At 43.5% G+C, this 19,676-nt stretch overlaps 1 protein-coding gene across 2 annotated transcripts in view; it reads right to left on the reverse strand.

Moving 5' to 3' along the window:
* Window positions 1–456: 456 nt before the first annotated feature.
* sclt1 (sodium channel and clathrin linker 1) overlaps window positions 457–19,676 on the reverse strand; it is a 63,738-nt gene continuing 44,518 nt past the window's right edge. The window contains exons 10-22 of one of the 2 annotated variants that reach the window (XM_056280631.1): window positions 19,255–19,325; window positions 17,343–17,433; window positions 16,567–16,658; window positions 16,248–16,425; window positions 15,082–15,180; window positions 12,867–12,938; window positions 12,649–12,723; window positions 12,372–12,514; window positions 6,782–6,974; window positions 2,482–2,678; window positions 1,856–1,934; window positions 1,542–1,637; window positions 457–832 (exon numbers count right to left, since the gene is read on the reverse strand). In XM_056280631.1, the coding sequence (XP_056136606.1) occupies window positions 770–832; window positions 1,542–1,637; window positions 1,856–1,934; window positions 2,482–2,678; window positions 6,782–6,974; window positions 12,372–12,514; window positions 12,649–12,723; window positions 12,867–12,938; window positions 15,082–15,180; window positions 16,248–16,425; window positions 16,567–16,658; window positions 17,343–17,433; window positions 19,255–19,325 (1,449 nt within the window). In that variant the 3' untranslated portion in view covers window positions 457–769. Of the gene's footprint in view, window positions 833–1,541; window positions 1,638–1,855; window positions 1,935–2,415; window positions 2,679–6,781; window positions 6,975–12,371; window positions 12,515–12,648; window positions 12,724–12,866; window positions 12,939–15,081; window positions 15,181–16,247; window positions 16,426–16,566; window positions 16,659–17,342; window positions 17,434–19,254; window positions 19,326–19,676 lie in introns of those variants that run through there. The other variant, XR_008810266.1, reaches the window with a different exon arrangement.

Raw genomic sequence — 19,676 nt, forward strand, 5'->3', positions numbered from 1 at the left:
ATAAAACTCAGTTTAATTAGCCTCTAAAGTTAAATGCATTAAGAAATAAACACATCTTAATAAATAACTGGCCACCTATGTATTCATTATAAACCTGCGACATTTGTTGTACGTCATTTATTTGTCAATATGAAAAAGTTCGTTAATGCATTGTTAGTTCCATTTACGTTGTAGCCCGAAATGAAACGAAACGATAAACTGATTTCAAATACAAAGTCAGAAATATAGCATATAGGTATCTTTATCTTAAATAAGGAACAAGTTTAGTTAGTGAATTCCACGCTGAAATAACAACCCATCACACGGTTTATCAAACATTCAATGTTTCAACACTAGCTAAAGAATCTACCCCCCCCCAAAAAAAATAATTTGCTTGATATCAATGTATGAGATTTTTTTTCAAAGACAGCAAAGACCACGGTGTATTTAAAACTGTTTAATAATTGTTCCATTACAAGTTTTTTTTTCAATGAAATGCATCAACATTTCGTAGCATTTCATAACTCTTACAACTGAACAGACAACAAACAAAACAATGTTCCAGAGAGCAAGAACTTCAGTGAGAGAAAAGACAAATATATCATGTAGTTTACTGGGGCAAGTAGAATTTGCAGTGTATCCGATGTGTGGCACAGGTGCCCCAAGGCAAAAGAGCCTTATAGCAATGTCTTGTAACATTCTGTCCTGGGAAACAACTCTTGAGAAGAACAGAACACCGCTTAACAGTTCATTTTTCCCCCCTCTATAGTTGGCAAAATGGCAGTTATAGTCATACAGTGTCTAGATCCACCATAACTTGTGTTTTCCGTGGCTGTGATGTTAACATACTCAGCTGCAAAAACAAACAATACAACAGACAGTTAAAATCACATTTTATTCAGTTTTCAGTTGGAAAAAACATGCAAAAAAGTTGTTTTTTATAGCAATTTTTTTTAACCTTTATTAGACAATGACAATGAAGAGGCAGACAGGAAATGGGAGAGAGGGAGGGGTATGACATGCAACAGAGGTTGCTGGCTCGAATCAAACCAGCAACTGTTGCGACCATTTGGTCACGTGGTACATATATGCGCCGTAACCATTTGGCTATGGAGGCGCCCCGCAAAAGGGTTTTTGAAAAACAGCACAGAACAGGATTCAGAGTTTGGCTAGACATGGGCAATATCAAACCCACAACCACTGATGTTGAACCAGTCTGCCTCTTTGCTTTCATCTAAATGATGCTGTTTGGAATTGGTTAAAACAATCAGAGGGAGCTTTCCTATGCTTGAATTTGCTATGCATTATGTCTTCTTTCTGCAATGTGTACTATCTGAAAAAAAAACAGTGCCAGAATACAGTATGCAGAGTAGATGCTTCATTAGAACAAGTGGTTTATATATTTTTACAATCATCCTTCAAGAAATTGTAAATCCTGTGGGACATAGTGTTTTAGGCTGTAATGGGTTCACCGTTGACTTTACAAGACATATAGAGACATAAATAAGGGCACATCTTATTACTATAAAGGAGCATATCTTCATCCCTGCATAATCTTTTACCTGTTGTGTAGCAGTGCTTGCCCTATGTTCTGCCTGTGTCAGTCGCCTCTGGAGACGGCTGGCCTTCTGTTGGAGTTCTGACAGCTGTCTCTCATACTGGACACCCACATACACGCACAAGCCATTAAAATCACATGGAATCAAACACGTCAAAGTGTCTAGTTACAGCATGTTTTCAAAGAACATGAGCTTGAAAGCTTAGCAGACTAAAAACTCCAATTTTTCTTTTGAGTCAGCCACTCTCACCCAGCACATGATCTCTCTGGTACGTTTATTGAAGCAACAGGGTCAAATCTTTTGTATGTCACACTGACCTCTACGATGGTCTCATGGTTGGTTTCCAGCTGAATCTCGAGCTCTTGGGAGTGTTGCCTCTGACGATTCAGCTCTGCCCTGAAACCAACATGTGAAAGAAGAGGGCTTAACCATTTCTAAACCATAGCTGTAAATAGCATTACACAGAGACAATCGAGACAGAGCATTAACTGAAGATGAATTTCCAAGTGTTCCAATCTGTTCAATAGCACCAGCAGTGCTCAGTATAGTACAACTGCTGCTAAAGGCAAAGAACTGAGTGAAAAACTCTTTGTTTCTCCACTCTCCACTTTGCTGTTGTTCTGTCTCTAATCCAGTGTTTATGGTAAAACTTATATTGGACAAATGCTAACAATCCTTAGGCAGTGGAATTTGAGTGGAATTTTCTTTACACTTGAGCCTGGGTTTTGTTTCTTCCAAGTCTTTTTCCAAGTCTCATCTTTCTCTGCAATTCATACAAGTTATGTTGTGAACAGACTTAAAGCCCAGGGTTTATGGTGTGATATCCTTGACAATTTCATTATGCTAATGTTTCTTTGGTCACCTACAAACATACTACCTTAGGAACGTTCAGTCTTTTTTTAATCGATCAGCCAGCTCATCCCGAGGCCCTTTGGGTTCTTACTTCAGGCTAGTGATTTTGGACTCGAAGGCTTGGGCAAGGTTCTTGGCCTCCTCCTTCCAGCGCTGTGTGCTCCTCTGCTGTGCCTTGAGGAGGCGAGTCAGATCTGCACTGGAATTTCGGCTACTTTCCTCCAACTCTCGCACCTTGGCATCTAGCCCCTGCTCTTTTATGCTGTACTCATGCTCCATCTGGGAAACCTGGAGAAGGGGAAAAGTGATATTTGGTCATGGCTAGGGATGCACTGAAGTAATTTTTTTTGGCTAATTGTTGTCACCCTCATGTGCCCTGCATAAGCCGACAGGCAGATAACTCCTCGCCCAATCACCACGTTGGAAATGACATTTGGTTAAACTTCGTTTAATGATGAACTAGAGGTAGGGTAAAACTGAGAACACAATACAATGAATAAGCTGTACATAAATAAAATGTGCATCAAACATGTTGGAGTCTGACGTATTATTTCAAATACAGGCATGATAATATGTAAACATATAGTAGAAGTAAATCCAATATTAGCTTGTATCCACGTGAGAAACAACAAACAAGATGGGGGGCGCTAGTGAGCACCCGTGGAGTAGACGTGTTTTTTCAGGGCTCCTCTCTATACCCGGAAATAATTTGGTCACTCACTTAATATTTAGTTTAATTTGCCAGTTTTGCTTCATAATTTACTATGTCTAAAAGTATAAGGATGACAAAACTGAAAGCTGAAAGGGGAAAGAAGCAGGATAAAGCCCCAAATGAGACTGATGGTCAAACACTTTTGGAGCTAGGTGAGCTGGGTGACACACAGCAGCCATTTTGCGGCAGAACGCTCACCACCCATCACCTTGAGGTCGAGAGGGAGGAATCATTGAGCGAATTACACGGGGGATGATTAGGTGGCCAGATGGAGAGAGCCAGGTTGGGAATTTTGCCAAGGAACCGGGGCACCCCCTACTCTTTGTGATCAGTGCCATGGGATCTTTAAGGACCACAGTAAGTCAGGACCTCAGTTTAACCTCTCATCCGAAGGACAGCATCTCCTACAGCAGTGTTTCCCAACAGAATCCTCAAGGACCCCCTATCCTGCAGATTTTCACTGTAACCCTGCATAGGTAGCCCTGCTTGCACTTACTCAACCAATCATCTCATAGCACTTAATTATGCAAGGTGTGTAAAATCTGACATAATCCATTGCCGATTGGTTGAATAACTACAAACAGCTACCCATGCAGGGTTACAAAGCCAATCTGCAGGAGAGGGGGTCTTTGAGGACTGGGTTGGGAAACACTGTCCTACAGCACAGTGTCCCCCTCACTGCACTAGGGCAATGGGATTTTTTGTTTTTGTTTTGGGGTTTTTTGGGGGGGGGGATCAGAGGGAAGACTGCCCCCCTACTGGCCCACCAACACCACTTCCAGCAGCAAATCAATTTTACTGGGATGTATCCCATCCAAGTACTAACCAAGACCATACCTACTTAGCTTCCGTCATTCAGCAACAGCCAGGGTTCATGTTGGTATAGCTGCCAAGACAAGAAAAGGGCTAGAGGACAAGATCTAGATGAAGACGGCTTTATGGGTGTGACGACATAGTGTGGCAGCCAGTGCAGACATTGCTGCAATTGAGCTGACCGCATTGCTGAGTGATCGAACGGCAGGCAACAGTGTAGGTGAGCTCATTTCAACTTTGCAAAGTGATGATAATAAATAATGATAATAATACAGTGGAAACAACTTATAGAGCTCACATCCGAGCCAATATGATCATGATAAGCATTTCAATACTTTGAACAAATCTAGGGAATTATTTTCTTCAGTACCTCACTGACATGTGTAGGCCTAAATGTACTAAATAAAGATAATGTAATGAAATGGAAAACTTCTCTATTTTACTGCATTCAATTGTCTGAAAGACAGTACCCTACTGTCAGTTGTTGCACAGTAACACTATATCAGCTGCTTCAAACAGGAATTTAAAAATAGATTATAGGTTACGGCAACATCACTTACTGTTACCGAAAGTAAATTTTTAATGGCAGTACGATGACATCAAAAAGTGAAAGTAAACCCATGCCACTTTATGCTACCTGGTGATTTGGGCTCAAGACCAGAAAGAAATCAAGCTTGAGGTTCACTGGGAAAACTATAACCCCAGCTGATACCAATATAAAATATGTTGGTGACTGAAAAACTACATGCATTTCACTTCAAATTCATACTTAAACGAAATTTCAAAATAACAAAACTACATAGATAAAAGTTATATTAGTGGGCATCCGGGTGGGGTAGCGGTCTATTCCGTTGCCCACCATCACAGGATACAGCGGTTCAAATCCCCGTATTTCCTCCGGCTTGGTCGAGCGTCCCCACAGACACAATTGGCCATGTCTGTGGGTGGGAAGCCAGATGTGGGTATGTGTCCTGGTCACTGTACTAACGCCTCCTCTGGTCGGTCGGGAAGCGGAACTGGGAGGAATAGCATGATCCTCCCACGCGCTACGTCCCCTTGGTGAAACTCCTCACTGTCAGGTGAAAAGAAGTGGCTGGCGACTCCACATGTATCGGAGGAGACGTGGTAGTCTGCAGCCCTCCCCGCATCAGCAGAGGGGATGGAGCAGCGACTGGGATGGCTCAGAAGAGTGGGGTAATTGGCCAAGTACAATTAGGGAGAGAAAAAAAAGGGGGGGGGGAATCCAAAAAAAAACCGTTTTATTGGCAGCGTAGCACTTTCAGTCCTTTCAAGAGGATATTATTCAGAAAAACTGCTTTGCACTTTTAAAAAAACTGGCCCCAGCTGTAGTTGAAATGTTGGGGTGGGGTGGTGGGGGGAAGAAGCTATTTCACTGTAGCCAGCTTGGCTCTGCATTTTTGTACTCAGCATGCCAATTGGGGTGTCACGTTTTCATGTGATGAATTAAACTTGTAGTGCAGAAGTTTTTTTTCGCTGTACCTCCTCCTGATACTTGAGCAGAGCAGCTTTTACAAACAGCTATTTTGTTTGCCTTTTAAGTAACGGCTCCACAATGCTGAAATTTGCCATAACATAAGGCACACAGGACACTCTTTCTTCACAGCACTAGAGATATTAAGGGCACATTGTGTGACATATGCGAAGCAGGACACATAAGGAGCGGAGTGGAGTCAATGGAAGCAGAACCACACTTCCCAGTACTACTGGAGCAGGGTAATAATTATATATATAAAAAAACTAATTAATGATCAGTATTTACAATGGTAAAATGTTACAATTTTATTTAGCAGACACTTTTATCCAAAGTGACGTACATGTGAGAGTTAATACAACACAAGCAAGGATCTAGTCAGGAGGCGACAACACAAGTGCCAAAAAAACTAGGTTCAAGTCTGATAGGATATAGGTGTCAACAGGCAGGTGTCAAACAGTGCACAAAGGCAAATGCACTGGGGGGGGGGGGTGCATTGAAGCGATTTTTTTTAATTTTTATAAATACCATCAGGTGTGGAGGTGTTCGACATGTACGACATGATTATTCTACAAACCAATGACTAAGCCTCATTCAGCTGCTATCATGGGGCATTCTGGTCATCCAAGTCAGACTGGTAAATGCATAATATTGTGGTTGGGCTGAATTCACTTTCAGTTTAGCAATCCTTTTTAGTGGATTTCCTCTAAAATCTAAACATGCATGGAAAAAAGGTTTATGCCTCTCACCTTCCAGTAAATTAACTTGAGTAGGTATGCTGTTTTTAAACATTAACAATCGCTTCCCACTCTGTTTGCCAAAGTGGAAAGAATTGAACTATATCATTTGCCCATTTCTCTTCAGGGTTCATGCCAAACATATTCTCTTTCCTTGGTGATTTCATAGCTTCTATGCTCCATCCAATATCCCACAGTCCCATCTAACCAAGCCTGTCCATCTCTTCAGCCCCCTCATCCCCACTCCCATTCAGTTTCTCCCTCCTGAACCGTTTTTCTCTCAGCTTGAGACCAGGATGTGTCCCACTTGACTTTGCACACCCACTGCACAGGCTAGGGCATTGTTGCTGTGTAGCTTACCCCACCTCACTACAGCGCTGTATCCTTCCCTCTCCTAAACTTCCTCAGACCTCGCAGTTGTTTAAAACAGTGTTTCAGCCAGCTGGCAGCACTCATAGTGCCTATCCATCTAACCCACTCCTACATTTAAACAAATGCACAAGTGCATGCACACGTGCACGAGCATGCATGCACACGCACGCGCGCGCGCGCGCACACACGCGCGCACACACACACACACACACACACACACACACACACACACACACACCTCCCAATCATTCTCTCCTCATGCTACCTGTTGTTTGGCCTTCTTCTGGGCCAGCAGGCTAGCCTTGCGCAGCTCGTCCATCTCCCTGCAGAGGTGCAGGTTCTCGTCCTGCAGCTGGAGACGCTCCTCACTGATAGTGACACAGTTATCCCGGGCCTCAGCCAGAGAACCCTGTAGCCGCCGCACCTCCTCCTGGCACCGTGACAGCTCCTCACTGTAACTGGGGTAGGATAGTTGTAGTGAGGAGGGTGATGGGAGGGGGGTCAGGAGAAGAGAAAGAGGTTGTTATTTTCATGCCTATGCCCGTCTTGGCAGCAGACACTACCCCATGGGCAACTTCCTGCTGACATTAAGACAGCCCCTAGCTGGAAGCTAGGGCGGAGAGAAAGACAGAAGGAATAAGTTTTGTCAAGTTTCTCCCAATATATACAACAAAGAAGGAAAATTAGCATTCACCACCAGCCAAATGGTAGCACATTTCATCAGCAGCTGATTAATACATCACAGGTAAACAAAAGTGATTCGGAGAACCTGCTGCGTACTAAACAAGTGGCACCCACCATGGCTGATTTTTGAAGGCATGCAGAAGTGCCTCAAAATGCCATTCTTGTAATGGTCGCTACATGCCAGCTCCAAAAACTGGGTGTATGGAAGTACACTACCGTTCAAAAGTTTGGGATCACCCAAACAATTTTGTGTTTTCCATGAAAAGTCACACTTATTCACCACCATATGTTGTGAAATGAATAGAAAATAGAGTCAAGACATTGACAAGGTTAGAAATAATGATTTGTATTTGAAATAAGATTTTTTTTACATCAAACTTTGCTTTCGTCAAAGAATCCTCCATTTGCAGCAATTACAGCATTGCAGACCTTTGGCATTCTAGCTGTTAATTTGTTGAGGTAATCTGGAGAAATTGCACCCCACGCTTCCAGAAGCAGCTCCCACAAGTTGGATTGGTTGGATGGGCACTTCTTTGAGCAGATTGAGTTTCTGGAGCATCACATTTGTGGGGTCAATTAAACGCTCAAAATGGCCAGAAAAAGAGAACTTTCATCTGAAACTCGACAGTCTATTCTTGTTCTTAGAAATGAAGGCTATTCCATGCGAGAAATTGCTAAGAAATTGAAGATTTCCTACACCGGTGTGTACTACTCCCTTCAGAGGACAGCACAAACAGGCTCTAACCAGAGTAGAAAAAGAAGTGGGAGGCCGCGTTGCACAACTGAGCAAGAAGATAAGTACATTAGAGTCTCTAGTTTGAGAAACAGACGCCTCACAGGTCCCCAACTGGCATCTTCATTAAATAGTACCTGTTAGAGCCTGTTTGTGCTGTCCTCTGAAGGGAGTAGTACACACCGGTGTAGGAAATCTTCAATTTCTTAGCAATTTCTCGCATGGAATAGCCTTCATTTCTAAGAACAAGAATAGACTGTCGAGTTTCAGATGAAAGTTCTCTTTTTCTGGCCATTTTGAGCGTTTAATTGACCCCACAAATGTGATGCTCCAGAAACTCAATAAGCTCAAAGAAGTGCCCATCCAACCAATCCAACTTGTGGGAGCTGCTTCTGGAAGCGTGGGGTGCAATTTCTCCAGATTACCTCAACAAATTAACAGCTAGAATGCCAAAGGTCTGCAATGCTGTAATTGCTGCAAATGGAGGATTCTTTGACGAAAGCAAAGTTTGATGTAAAAAAAATCTTATTTCAAATACAAATCATTATTTCTAACCTTGTCAATGTCTTGACTCTATTTTCTATTCATTTCACAACATATGGTGGTGAATAAGTGTGACTTTTCATGGAAAACACAAAATTGTTTGGGTGATCCCAAACTTTTGAACGGTAGTGTATGTGGGTGGAAAAAAAAAACTTTTCTCTAGAAATATAAAGTCAATAAATGCTTCTATAGGAAGTTAGTGTCTCAACAGCTAATTTCACTTCTAATATATGTATGTCTTGGTGGGGATCTTAAAAACTGTTTCATTAAAGAGGATATAAAGGCCCAAAGATCTTTATGTTTTGGGCGTGGTTGCCTTGATAGACAGGTCTTCTCTCAAGCAGGGGTGGCTAACCATGTGCCATGGAGAGCCATGTGTACGCAGGTTTTCATTCCAGCCGGACTCCACACCAGGTGATTTCACTGATTAGCAACCTTCAACCAAAGAGGAAGAATGTATGAGTGAAATCTCCTGGTGTGGAGTCGGGTTGGAATGAAAACCTGCATACACACTGCTCTCCATGGCACATGGTTAGCCACCGCTGCTCTAGAGTAATTGATCAGCTGCTGATGCGTCCAAAGAAGGCCACACCTGCTCAAATTTGGATGTTCTGGCTCCAAAATCTGACAAGAGAGTGGCGAGTGTAAATGCAAACTCGTAGCTTCAAAAAGTATCTTCAGAAACCTATGAGTGATGTCACAGATCCCATGTCCATATATATATATATATATATATATATATATATATATATATATATATATATATATATATATATATATATATAAACACACATACATCCATTTTCCGAACCGCTTATCCTGCTCTCAGGGTCGCGGGGATGCTGGAGACTATCCCAGCCGTCATTGGGCGGCAAGCGGGGAGACACCCCGGACAGGCCACCAGACTATCACACAGGGCCAACATATATACACACACACACACACACACACACACACACACACACACACACACACACACACACACACACACACATTCATACCTAGGGACAATCTAGTATGGCCGATTCACCAGACCTACATTTCTTTGGACTGTGGGAGGAAACTGGAGACCCCGGAGAAAACCTACACAGACACGGGGAGAACATTCAAACTCCACACAGGACGACCCAGGATAACCCCCAAGGTTGGACTACCCCAGGGCTCGAACCCAGGACTTTCTTACTGTGAGGTGACCGTGCTAACCACTGTGCCACCCTATATATTTTTTTTCTTTTTTGTATACAGTCTTTTCTATGATAAGTCTGGTTGGCCAGTCAAAGCAGTGAGGTGCCAGGTGAATTTTAGAATACACGTTGCTATATAGATGGGGCATGAAGGAGAGCTAAGTTAGATATACAGACAGCGGAAAAAGACAATGACATTATAAAAGTATGTTATAATAATCATTGAGTAACAGTTGTAGCATATAGAAGTATAAAAAAAATACTCCCTGCAAACAGAGTTTCACTGTGGTTCACAACTATGTGGCTGTATCTCCAAAATCTCTTCAACAACTGAATCTCAGATGTACGCCACATTGGATAAAGCATCTGCTAAATGAAATTATAACTGTCATAAATGTAATTGAATCCTAGGATTTTCCTGAGGTTCAAATCATAGAAATAATAGGTATTGTTTACCTCTTTCAGAGACACCCATAAATACAGGCAATTTAAGTTTGATGAGATCCTGTACTATCCAATGATGACTCCTGTACTGTCACCTCCTTTTTTTGATTTTCTCCCTTTTTTTCTCCCCAATTGTATCCAGCCAATTACTCCCCTCTTCTGAGCTCCTGTCGCTGCTCAACCCCCTCTGCCAATCCAGGGAGGGCTGCAGACTACCACATGCCTCCTCCAATACATGTGGAGTCGCTAGCCACTTCTTTTCACCTGACAGTGAGGAGTTTCGCCAGGGGAACATAGGGAGGGTCATGCTATTCCCTCCAGTTCCCCCTCCCACCTGAGCAGGTGCCCCGACTGATTAGAGGAGGCGCTAGTGCAGCAACCAGGATACATACCCACATCCGGCTTTCCACCTGCAGACATGGCAAATTGTGTCTGTAGGGACGCTCGTCCAAGCCGGAAGTAACACGGTGATTCGAACTGGTGATTCCCATGTTGGTAAGTAACAGAATAGACCACTATGCTACCTGGACACCCCCCGTCACCTGATTTTTACAGTGCACTTGAGATCTCTGCTAGCAAGTTGGGGGGCAGTGGTTGATTGAGATCAGACAGTCTTGAATTAGAAGAGACAGAAACATTCAAACTAGGGCTGGGCAATCATTCAATATTATCATCTATTGTCTTTCAATGGTATTGTATCATCATGAAATTCAGATGTGCCACAGTGATACACAACGTTATTGTTTAAATTAATGATAACATTAATCTATTACCTATAGTTTCTCATAAAAGTTGGTCTGAAATATTTGACAACATATTAATAAAAAAAAATAATTTTTTTTTGCCTTTTGGATTTCTCCCCAATTGTTTCCAGTCAATTACCCCACTCTTCTGAGCCGTCCCAGTTGCTGCTCCATCCCCTCTGCTGATCTGGGGAGGGCTGCAGACTACCACATCTCCTCCGATACATGTGTAGTTGCCAGCTGCTTCTTTTCACCTGACAGTGAGGAGTTTCACCAGGGGGACATAGCGTGTGGGGGATCACACTATTCCCCCCAGTTCCCCCTCCCCCCCGAACAGGTGCCCCGACCGACCAGAGGAGGTGCTAGTGCAGCGACCAGGACACATACCCACATCCGGCTTCCCACCCATAGACATGGCAATTGTGTCTGTAGGGACACTCAACCAAGCCGGTGGTAACACGGGGATTCAAACCGCCTTCCCTGTGTTGGTAGGCAACGAAATAGACCACTACGCTACCCAGATGCCTCGAAAAAACTATTTTGTTTTGATGTTACACTTTACATTATCAAACAGTTCAATGTGACGAACCTCACTTGGATTCTTGAATATTGTCACAGCTGGAGCAAGAATTGAGAACCCAAATGCAAATGCAGTAACAGATGAAACAAAAACGTTTACATGAGGGTATCAGGAACACATATAACAAGAATATCGTGGTGACATGGTGCAGACGTGGAACGCTCTGACAACTAAGCAGCCAAACTTAAATACACAGAAACTTGATTGAATAATCAACAACAGCTTCGGGGCAACTGGATAACAGGAAAACTGAATATGAATCAGGGCTGAGATGGTGTTGTCAGAGCAGGACAAGACATGAGACAGGGAAACCAGGGCTGGAGTAGCTGGAATCAGGAGCGGCCATGACAAATAAAGTAATTTTGTCTAAGGCAGATAATTGTGTAAAATACCCTATGATTATCGTGATATTTTCCGTAATTGCCAAGCAATAATTCAAACTTTTTTTTTTTAATGCAAGACATCTGTGGACAGAAGGACTTGGCCACATAAATATTACACATGCAAAGCTCAACAAGCAAGAGTGAAATGTTGGCAAATGCATAACAAGTAATGTGAATACTGTCATATTCAAAGAGAAATGTTGCATTTTCGTCGAAATTTCATCCAGGGCTAATGAATTTCATACAAATTAAACTATGCAATTCAGTTTTTCCCCTCAAAAAAAAAAACAAAACAAATGGGTGCAGTTACTCCTTAAAAGAAAAAAATACATGTTTTAAATGCAACAATTTGAACATGAAAATGGTGCAATTTTGTGTAGCACATGTCAAAATAAAAAGGGTCCAGGAAATTGGTGTGCCAGTGCATGAGGAACCCAGAACCCTGCTGTGAAGTACCCAAGACCGATTTCCTAGGACTGACAGGCCATTTCTCAAAGGTGATGCAAATGAACATCTAGTGTTTTGGTTCAGTGTGAAACGCGCACAAACAAGTCCACTTACTCCAACTCCGTCTTCTTGAGTTTGTTCTGGGTGCTCTGTAAAGCGATGCCCATATCCTCTTTCATTCTCTCCGCATCTAGACACCTCTGGTGGAGGGCATCTATTTTTCTGAACTCTGGCTCTGCCCTGCCCTCTCTGTATACCTAAAAAAAAAACACACAGTAGGAGGCCACCATGATGTCTCAGTTCACCCAAATCCATTTGACCAAACACAATTTCCGGAAATATTCAATGACTTTGAGCTGCAAACCTCCAATTTGTAGTATGATTGGTTTACCTTCTCCAGTTCCTCCTCAACAGCTTTCCTCTCTCGCAGGGACTTCTGTATCTGAGATTCCTTATCTGCACACTCCTTGAGAGAAGCAGATCAGGAAGACAGAGCGTTTGAGTGATCAAGGTGGGGATGGGGGGGGGGTCAGACAGGTTGACAGGCAGAAAGTGAAAGAGAATTTATTGTGGATTTGACAGGATTTTGTACTGTGACAGGTTCCTCACCAGCTGCAGGGCAGACAACTCCTCAGCCATGCGCTGGATTTGAATGTTACACTGTTTACGCACTCCCTCAACCTGACGAACACACACAGATGCTACAATGTCACAGTGTACACAATGACTGCTGTAATATAAAAATTGGAATCCCCGTCTATTTGTCCCATCTGTTAAGACAGTATCGCACATCAAAAAATACATTCATTCATTCATTATCCAAACTGCTTTTCCTTATTCAGGGTCGCAGGATGCTGGAGCCTATTCCAGCAGTCATTGGGCAGCAGGCAGGGAGACACCCTGGACAGGCCACCAGACCGTCACAGGGCTGACACTGACACACACACACACACATATACACACATATACACACACACACACACACACATATTCACACCTAGGGACAATTTAGTATGGCCAATTCAACTGACCTACACGTCTTTGGACTGTGGGAGGAAACCGGAGCCCCCGGAGGAAACCCACGCATACACGGGGAATACATGCAAACTCCACACAGAGGACGACCCGGGATGACCCCCCAAGGTTGGACTACCCTGGAGCTCGAACCCAGCACCCCTCCACCGCAAGGTGACTGCGCCAACCACTGTGCCACCGTGCCACCCATAATATTGTTCCATAATAGTTATAATAATATTTGTAAAAAAAAAAAGTGCTGTACAAAAAATTGAACATTGTTCAAAAAATACATTGTACACAAACAACTGGCAAATTTACAAGATCTCAATGCCTTGTTAATATGGATCCTGTGTTTCCAGGTCAATAAAGATGAGAAACCACCTTAAGGGGAGGGCTCCATAAATTGACTTCCATTTTTTCTAATACAAATATACAAAGTATGCCAAAATTGCAAGGCACAAAGCCTGTCCTTGTTGACTTCCATTGCAGGCCCACTTACTCCCGGCAATAGCTTCCCATGGTTAAAGACAACCAGAGACGGGTAGCAGTACACGAGGCTAAATTAAAAGGTTTAAGCGAATGAAGGGCGACATGGTGGCACAGTGGTTAGTGCGGTCACCTCACAGCACAAGAAGGTCTTAGGGTCAAGCCCCGGGGTAGTCCAACCTTGGGGAACATCCTGGGCCATCCTCTGTGTGGAGTTTGCATGTTCTCCCTGTGTCTGCGTGGGTTTCCTCCGGGTGTTCTGGTTTCCTCCCGCAGTCCAAAGACATGTAGGTCAGTTGAATCGGCCATACTAAATTGTCCCTAGGTGTGTGTGTGTGTGTGTGTGTCGGCCCTGTGATGGACTGGCAGCCTGTCCAGGGTGTCTCCCCGCCTGCCGCCCAATGGCTGCTGGGATAGGCTCCAGCAACCCGCGACCCTAAGTTGGATAAGCGGCTTGGATAATGGATGGATGGTAACGAATGCAGGGCTAAATGAGGTGGCCCATTAATAGAACACTAATCTCTGTCTGAGCCTACCACTGACAGTAGGTAGAATCCATTGCTTCAGACACAACACACTGAATGAAAAAAAAAAATGGAAAAAAAAAAACACTGGAGAATGCTACAGCAGTAATTGTGATAGTCGATGTATGACCAGAAGTAGAGCTGAGATATAACCAGATTTTTCCCCTGTTCAACTCCAAGTTATATTTTTTTTTAGAAAAAAGAAAAGAAAAGAAAAGAAAGACACTTTATTTTTGTCATTGTATTATTACAACAAATTGTATTCTTATAATGAATTCATTCTCTGCATCTAACCCATCCTTTTGTATAGCAGCAGTGGGCAGCTGCAGCACCCAGGGACCAACTCCAGTTCTTCTTTCCATTGCCTTCGTCATGGACACAGACAGAAGTATCAACCCGAACATGCATGTTTTTTTTATGGTGGGAGGAAACCAGAGCACCCAGAGGAAACCCACACAGACACGGGGAGAACATGCAAACTACACACAGAAAGGACCTGCAACAGAACGGCCTGGGGTTCGAACCCAGGTCCTTCTTGCAATTAGGCAACAATGCTAACCATTGGTCCACCGTGCCGCCCCAAATACAATATCTTCTTGAAATTATTCTGCCATAGTGACAGTAACATTTCACCTAAAGAAAGGACAGAGACTCAGAAGTGTCTTTGAAACAATGTTTGTTTTTTGTGTTGCCGTTAAACCCCTTGAGGCAAATTTTTAATTTGTGATATTGAGCTACACAAATAAAATTGACTTGACTTGACAATAGTATTGGACAGAGTGTAGTGACACTTCAACCTCTTTTCTGGTCCGAACAACAGCATCCTGGATCAGCTGCTTGATGACTTCCTTCGTTTTCTCCAGCTCCTCCTGCTTCTGCTTCTCTCTCAACAGCACCTGAGAAGAGAACACACACACACACACACGTTTACTTACGTCATTTCTGGGGACATTACATAGGCTTACATCAATTCCTTAGCTCTTAACCCTAACCTTAACCATCAGAACTACATGCCTAACCTTAACCAATGACTGAAAAATCATCTCATCTCATCATCAGCCGCTTCTCTTGGGTCGGGTCACGGTGGCAGCAAGCTAAGTAGGGCACTCCAGACGTCCTTCTCCCCAGCAATGCCCTCAAGCTCCTCCTGGGGGATCCCAAGACGTTCTCAGGCCAGATTGGACATGTAGTCCCTCCAGTGAGTTCTGGGTCTACCCCGGGGTCTCCTCCCAGTTGGACGTGCCCAGAAAACCTCCAATGGAAGGCGCCCAGGAGGCATCCTAATCAGATGCCCAAACCACCTCAACTGGCTCCTTTCATTGCGAAGGAGCAGCGGCTCTACTCCGAGCTCCCTCCAGATGTCCAAGCTCCTCACCCTATCTCTAAGGCTGAGCCCAGACACCCTACAGAGGAAACTCATTTCAGCTGCGTGTATCTGCGATCTCACCCTTTCGGTCACTACCCAAAGCTCATGACCACAGGTGAGGGTTGGAACGAAGATTAACTGGTAAATTGAGAGCTTTGCCTTCTGGCTCAGCTTTTTTTTTCCACAAAAAAACTGAAAAATCAGCTTTTTCCCAGTTGGGGCCACAGCTTTTCTCCCCAATTGAACAAGACGTCCTCAATTAACTGGTCTTTAGCCTGAAATGTTTATGTAAATGTAAATAGGATAAGTCAGGAACACACACTCACACATACACACAAAAAGAAAAAGAAAAACAAATACGAAGACTTTACAGTGATAAAGTAATATGGGGATGTAAAAGCTCATCAGAGTGAGACAGAACATGACTTAATACAAAAGAAGGCTGAGGGAGAGAGTAAGGGTTGTATGAGAGAGAGGGCTTAATTTGCTTTGTTTTGTTTTACTCATTCATTTATGCTGACCATGATTTAGCAACACAAATGTTTTGTTTTTGTCATGTCAAATAAGCAGAGAGAGAACTTGAGCAGCTTCAAGCACCTGGTCTTTCTGCAGTGTAACCTCCTCCACCAGTTGAACACTTTCGCGTACTTTGGACAGGGCCTCATACTTCTCCTCCTCTAGGGAGACGCAGCGATTCTGGAGCTCCCCCACCTGTCTCTCCCACACTGTCTGCTCCCTACGCACTGCCTCCATCTCTTGAGAGGCTACTTTTAGCCTGGGGGTGAAGGCATGGAAAAGGAAAAAGTTGTTGCCAGGCAAAAGGCGAGACAAGTCCATGGCAAGGTTAGAGAACAATCGGATTAATTGGAAGCAGTGAAAAGAATGATGAGATGTGTGCATGTATGTGTGCGTTCACCTGGCCTCAAGTTGGTTTAAGGCTGACTGAAGCTGCTGGAGCCTTCTCTCTGCAGCATCTTCTCGGCCCTGACATTCCAGCACTTGTTCCTCCTAGACACATAGACATCCACAAACACAGTCCTCATACAACAACCTTTTCACCGAATTGCGTTCAGACATTTTGGGTGCGTTTACATACACACTAACCTTACCCCTGATTACGATAACACTGTGATTATTGAAAGGGTCATGTGAACGCCTTTATCAGATTTCCAAAATTAGGCCAAGGTCTTAATCGACATATTAAAAATCCAATTATTTCAGATTCATATCCCAGATAACAAACATGGCTGCTTGGGATCATAGTGGTTTACTGCACAAGCTCTTGACGTGCCGTCTACTTTCAGTTGTAATAAATACTAAAATGAAAGCCATTCTAAGCTGATTTTGTAGTGCAGTAACATAAAAAAATCCATTGCACAGGCTAAAGGGCAGAGATCAAAGGAAACAGCTCATATGTACATTGTTTCCATGGAGCATACAGCAATTATGCAAATAATTATACAGACGCGGCTATTCAAGTAATCACATTACCAATATGCATGTGTATGCAATAGTCAGGATATTGGCTTAAAATATTGGCATGAATGGATTTCTCATTTGCAAGTAAATGCACTCTTTGTATGAGACTCAATTTGTTTCAGTTTTCTTTCCCCATTCCAGGGTGTGCTCTTTTTTCCCCTCAATGTCTACTCCATTCTTGATTTGTGAGAACAGCATTGATTTCTCTCCCACCCGCATCTGTATCTGCTCCTGGACGTTCTGCATCAGCTTGGTCATTTCTTCCACTTTGACTGTGGCTGTCCTTAGGTCAGCTTTTGCCTGCCTGCACCAGGAGAACAAAAAGATCCAACAAGCAGTTAAAGCATAATTCTGCTTTTTCAAAATCCGGGCCTTATTTTTGTCGTTTTTGCCATTGTGCGTATCAGTTACGATATCATTAAACACACGAGCTTTATTGTGGAGATCTTGGGCATGACAGCAAGACTGAACTCGGCTTTGCTACAGTTCATTATAGTGCTGCAGAATACAGGCGTCGAATGTTTCAACAAGTCCAATTTAACCCAATTATCCATCCATCCATCATCCAAACCGCTTATCATACTCTCAGGGTCGTGGGATGCCAGAGCCTATCCCAGCAGTCACTGGGTGGCAGGTGGGGAGACACTCTGGACAGGCTGCCAGTCCATCACAGCCCCCCCCCCACACACACACACCTAGGGACAATTTAGTACAGCCGATTCACCTGACCTACATGTATTTGGACTGTGGGAGGAAACCCGAGCACCTGAAGAAAACCCACACAGACATGGGGAGAACATGCAAACTCCACACAGAGGATGACCCAGGACGACCCCAAAAGCTGGACTACCCTAGGGTCGACCCCAGGACCATCTTGCTGTGAGGCGACCGCGCTAACTACTGCATCACTGTGCCGACCCAATTATCAACCCAATTATCTGAAAACACATATTTGGAAGTGAAACAAATGTACACTTTCAAAGTTATTAACTTAAATGTCCAATATTTTCAATGGTCCATCACACTGCTAAGATACTTCCTGGCTCAGCTTGCAGGAATGACCATCCAACTTACCATAAGTAGCAGTAACCATCAATAAATTACCCCACCAGCACAACTGATAAGTCTTAGATAATGCGAAATCATGTACATAGTGTCACTGAGGCACTAGGGGTTCTTTTGTTGTTGAAAGGACAGGTTTAAGGATTGTATTCTGTGGCACTATAAGACGCTGTTCTGAAGATGTGTCTGGTGTGCAAAATAACGCTGGCAAGTAAAATTATATTGTACCTGATAACGATTGCAAAAACCATGAAAATAACAGCCAGGTTGTAAACAAACGGAATTATCCTTTAAGGCTTTTGGAAATATCAGTAGTCATTCAGTTGAATAATGAATGATAAATTATGTTTAAACCTATTACCAACTTATCTGGAGGGGTATCTTTCCACACTGAAAAATTTCTATTTATTGTCAATTTAGTTAATCCGCTAAATTGACTTTTTCCTTTTTGGATTTTTTCCCCCCTTTTTCTCCCCAATTGTATTCGGCCAATTACCCCACTCTTCCGAGCCATCCTGGTCAATGCTCCACCACCTCTACCGATCCGGGGAGGGCTGCAGACTACCACATGCCTCCTCCGATACATGTGGAGTCAATAGCCACTTCTTTTCACCTGACAGTGACGAGTTCCACCAGGGGGACGTAGCACGTGGGAGGATCACGCTATTTCCCCCAGTTCCCCCTCCCCCCCAAACAGGCGCCCTGACCAACCAGAGGAGGCACCAGTGCAGTGACCAAGACACACACCCACATCCAGCTTCCCACCTGTAGACACGGGGAATTGTGTCTGTAGGATGCTCAACCAAGCCGGAGGTAACACGGGGATTCGACCCCGCAATCTCCATGTTGGTAGGCAATGGAATAGACCGCCACGCCACCCGGACACCCCTAAATTGAAATTTTAAGGACTACAGTACTGTCTACTTTTAAAACTACTGTTTGAGTTGTTTGACTAAAAAGCTTACCTTGAGTTCTAATTTCACTCTTAAAGTGCTCTTAAAGTAATAGCTTTAAAGAGGAGGATCTTCTGAGTTGGCTTTGGATCCAAAGATTTCACTGTTACCTGAGCTGGCTGCGCAACTCCTCTGTATCCATGCTCTGCTCTGTCACCGTGGTCAAGAACTGCTGGTTGGTCTGAGTGTGGCAAGAGAGACATGAGCACCGTCGGTGGGGCATAACTTTACAGACACAAACCTAACTTTAGAACAAAACTAACTATTTTTTTAACCCCCAAAAATCCCTCCTCCTCTTCGTCTTATAGCAGAAACCCTATGAAGAGTCTATCTGCCACATACTTATACAAAGTCAGTCACGCTCATCAGACAGGGACTGCAAAAGCCTGCCAGTATGAAGACTAAAAAGACAGAGAGGAAAGCCCAAGGCTTGCCCTTCTTTAAAAATGCATCAGAGTGATATTGTGTTACCCTCCATTCACACACATTGTACAGTGCTGTAAGGTGACAAGTGTGCATGTCTATGAATGTG

The sequence above is a fragment of the Lampris incognitus genome, chromosome 5 (genome assembly GCF_029633865.1).
Source record: "Lampris incognitus isolate fLamInc1 chromosome 5, fLamInc1.hap2, whole genome shotgun sequence".
Lineage (NCBI taxonomy): Eukaryota > Metazoa > Chordata > Actinopteri > Lampriformes > Lampridae > Lampris > Lampris incognitus.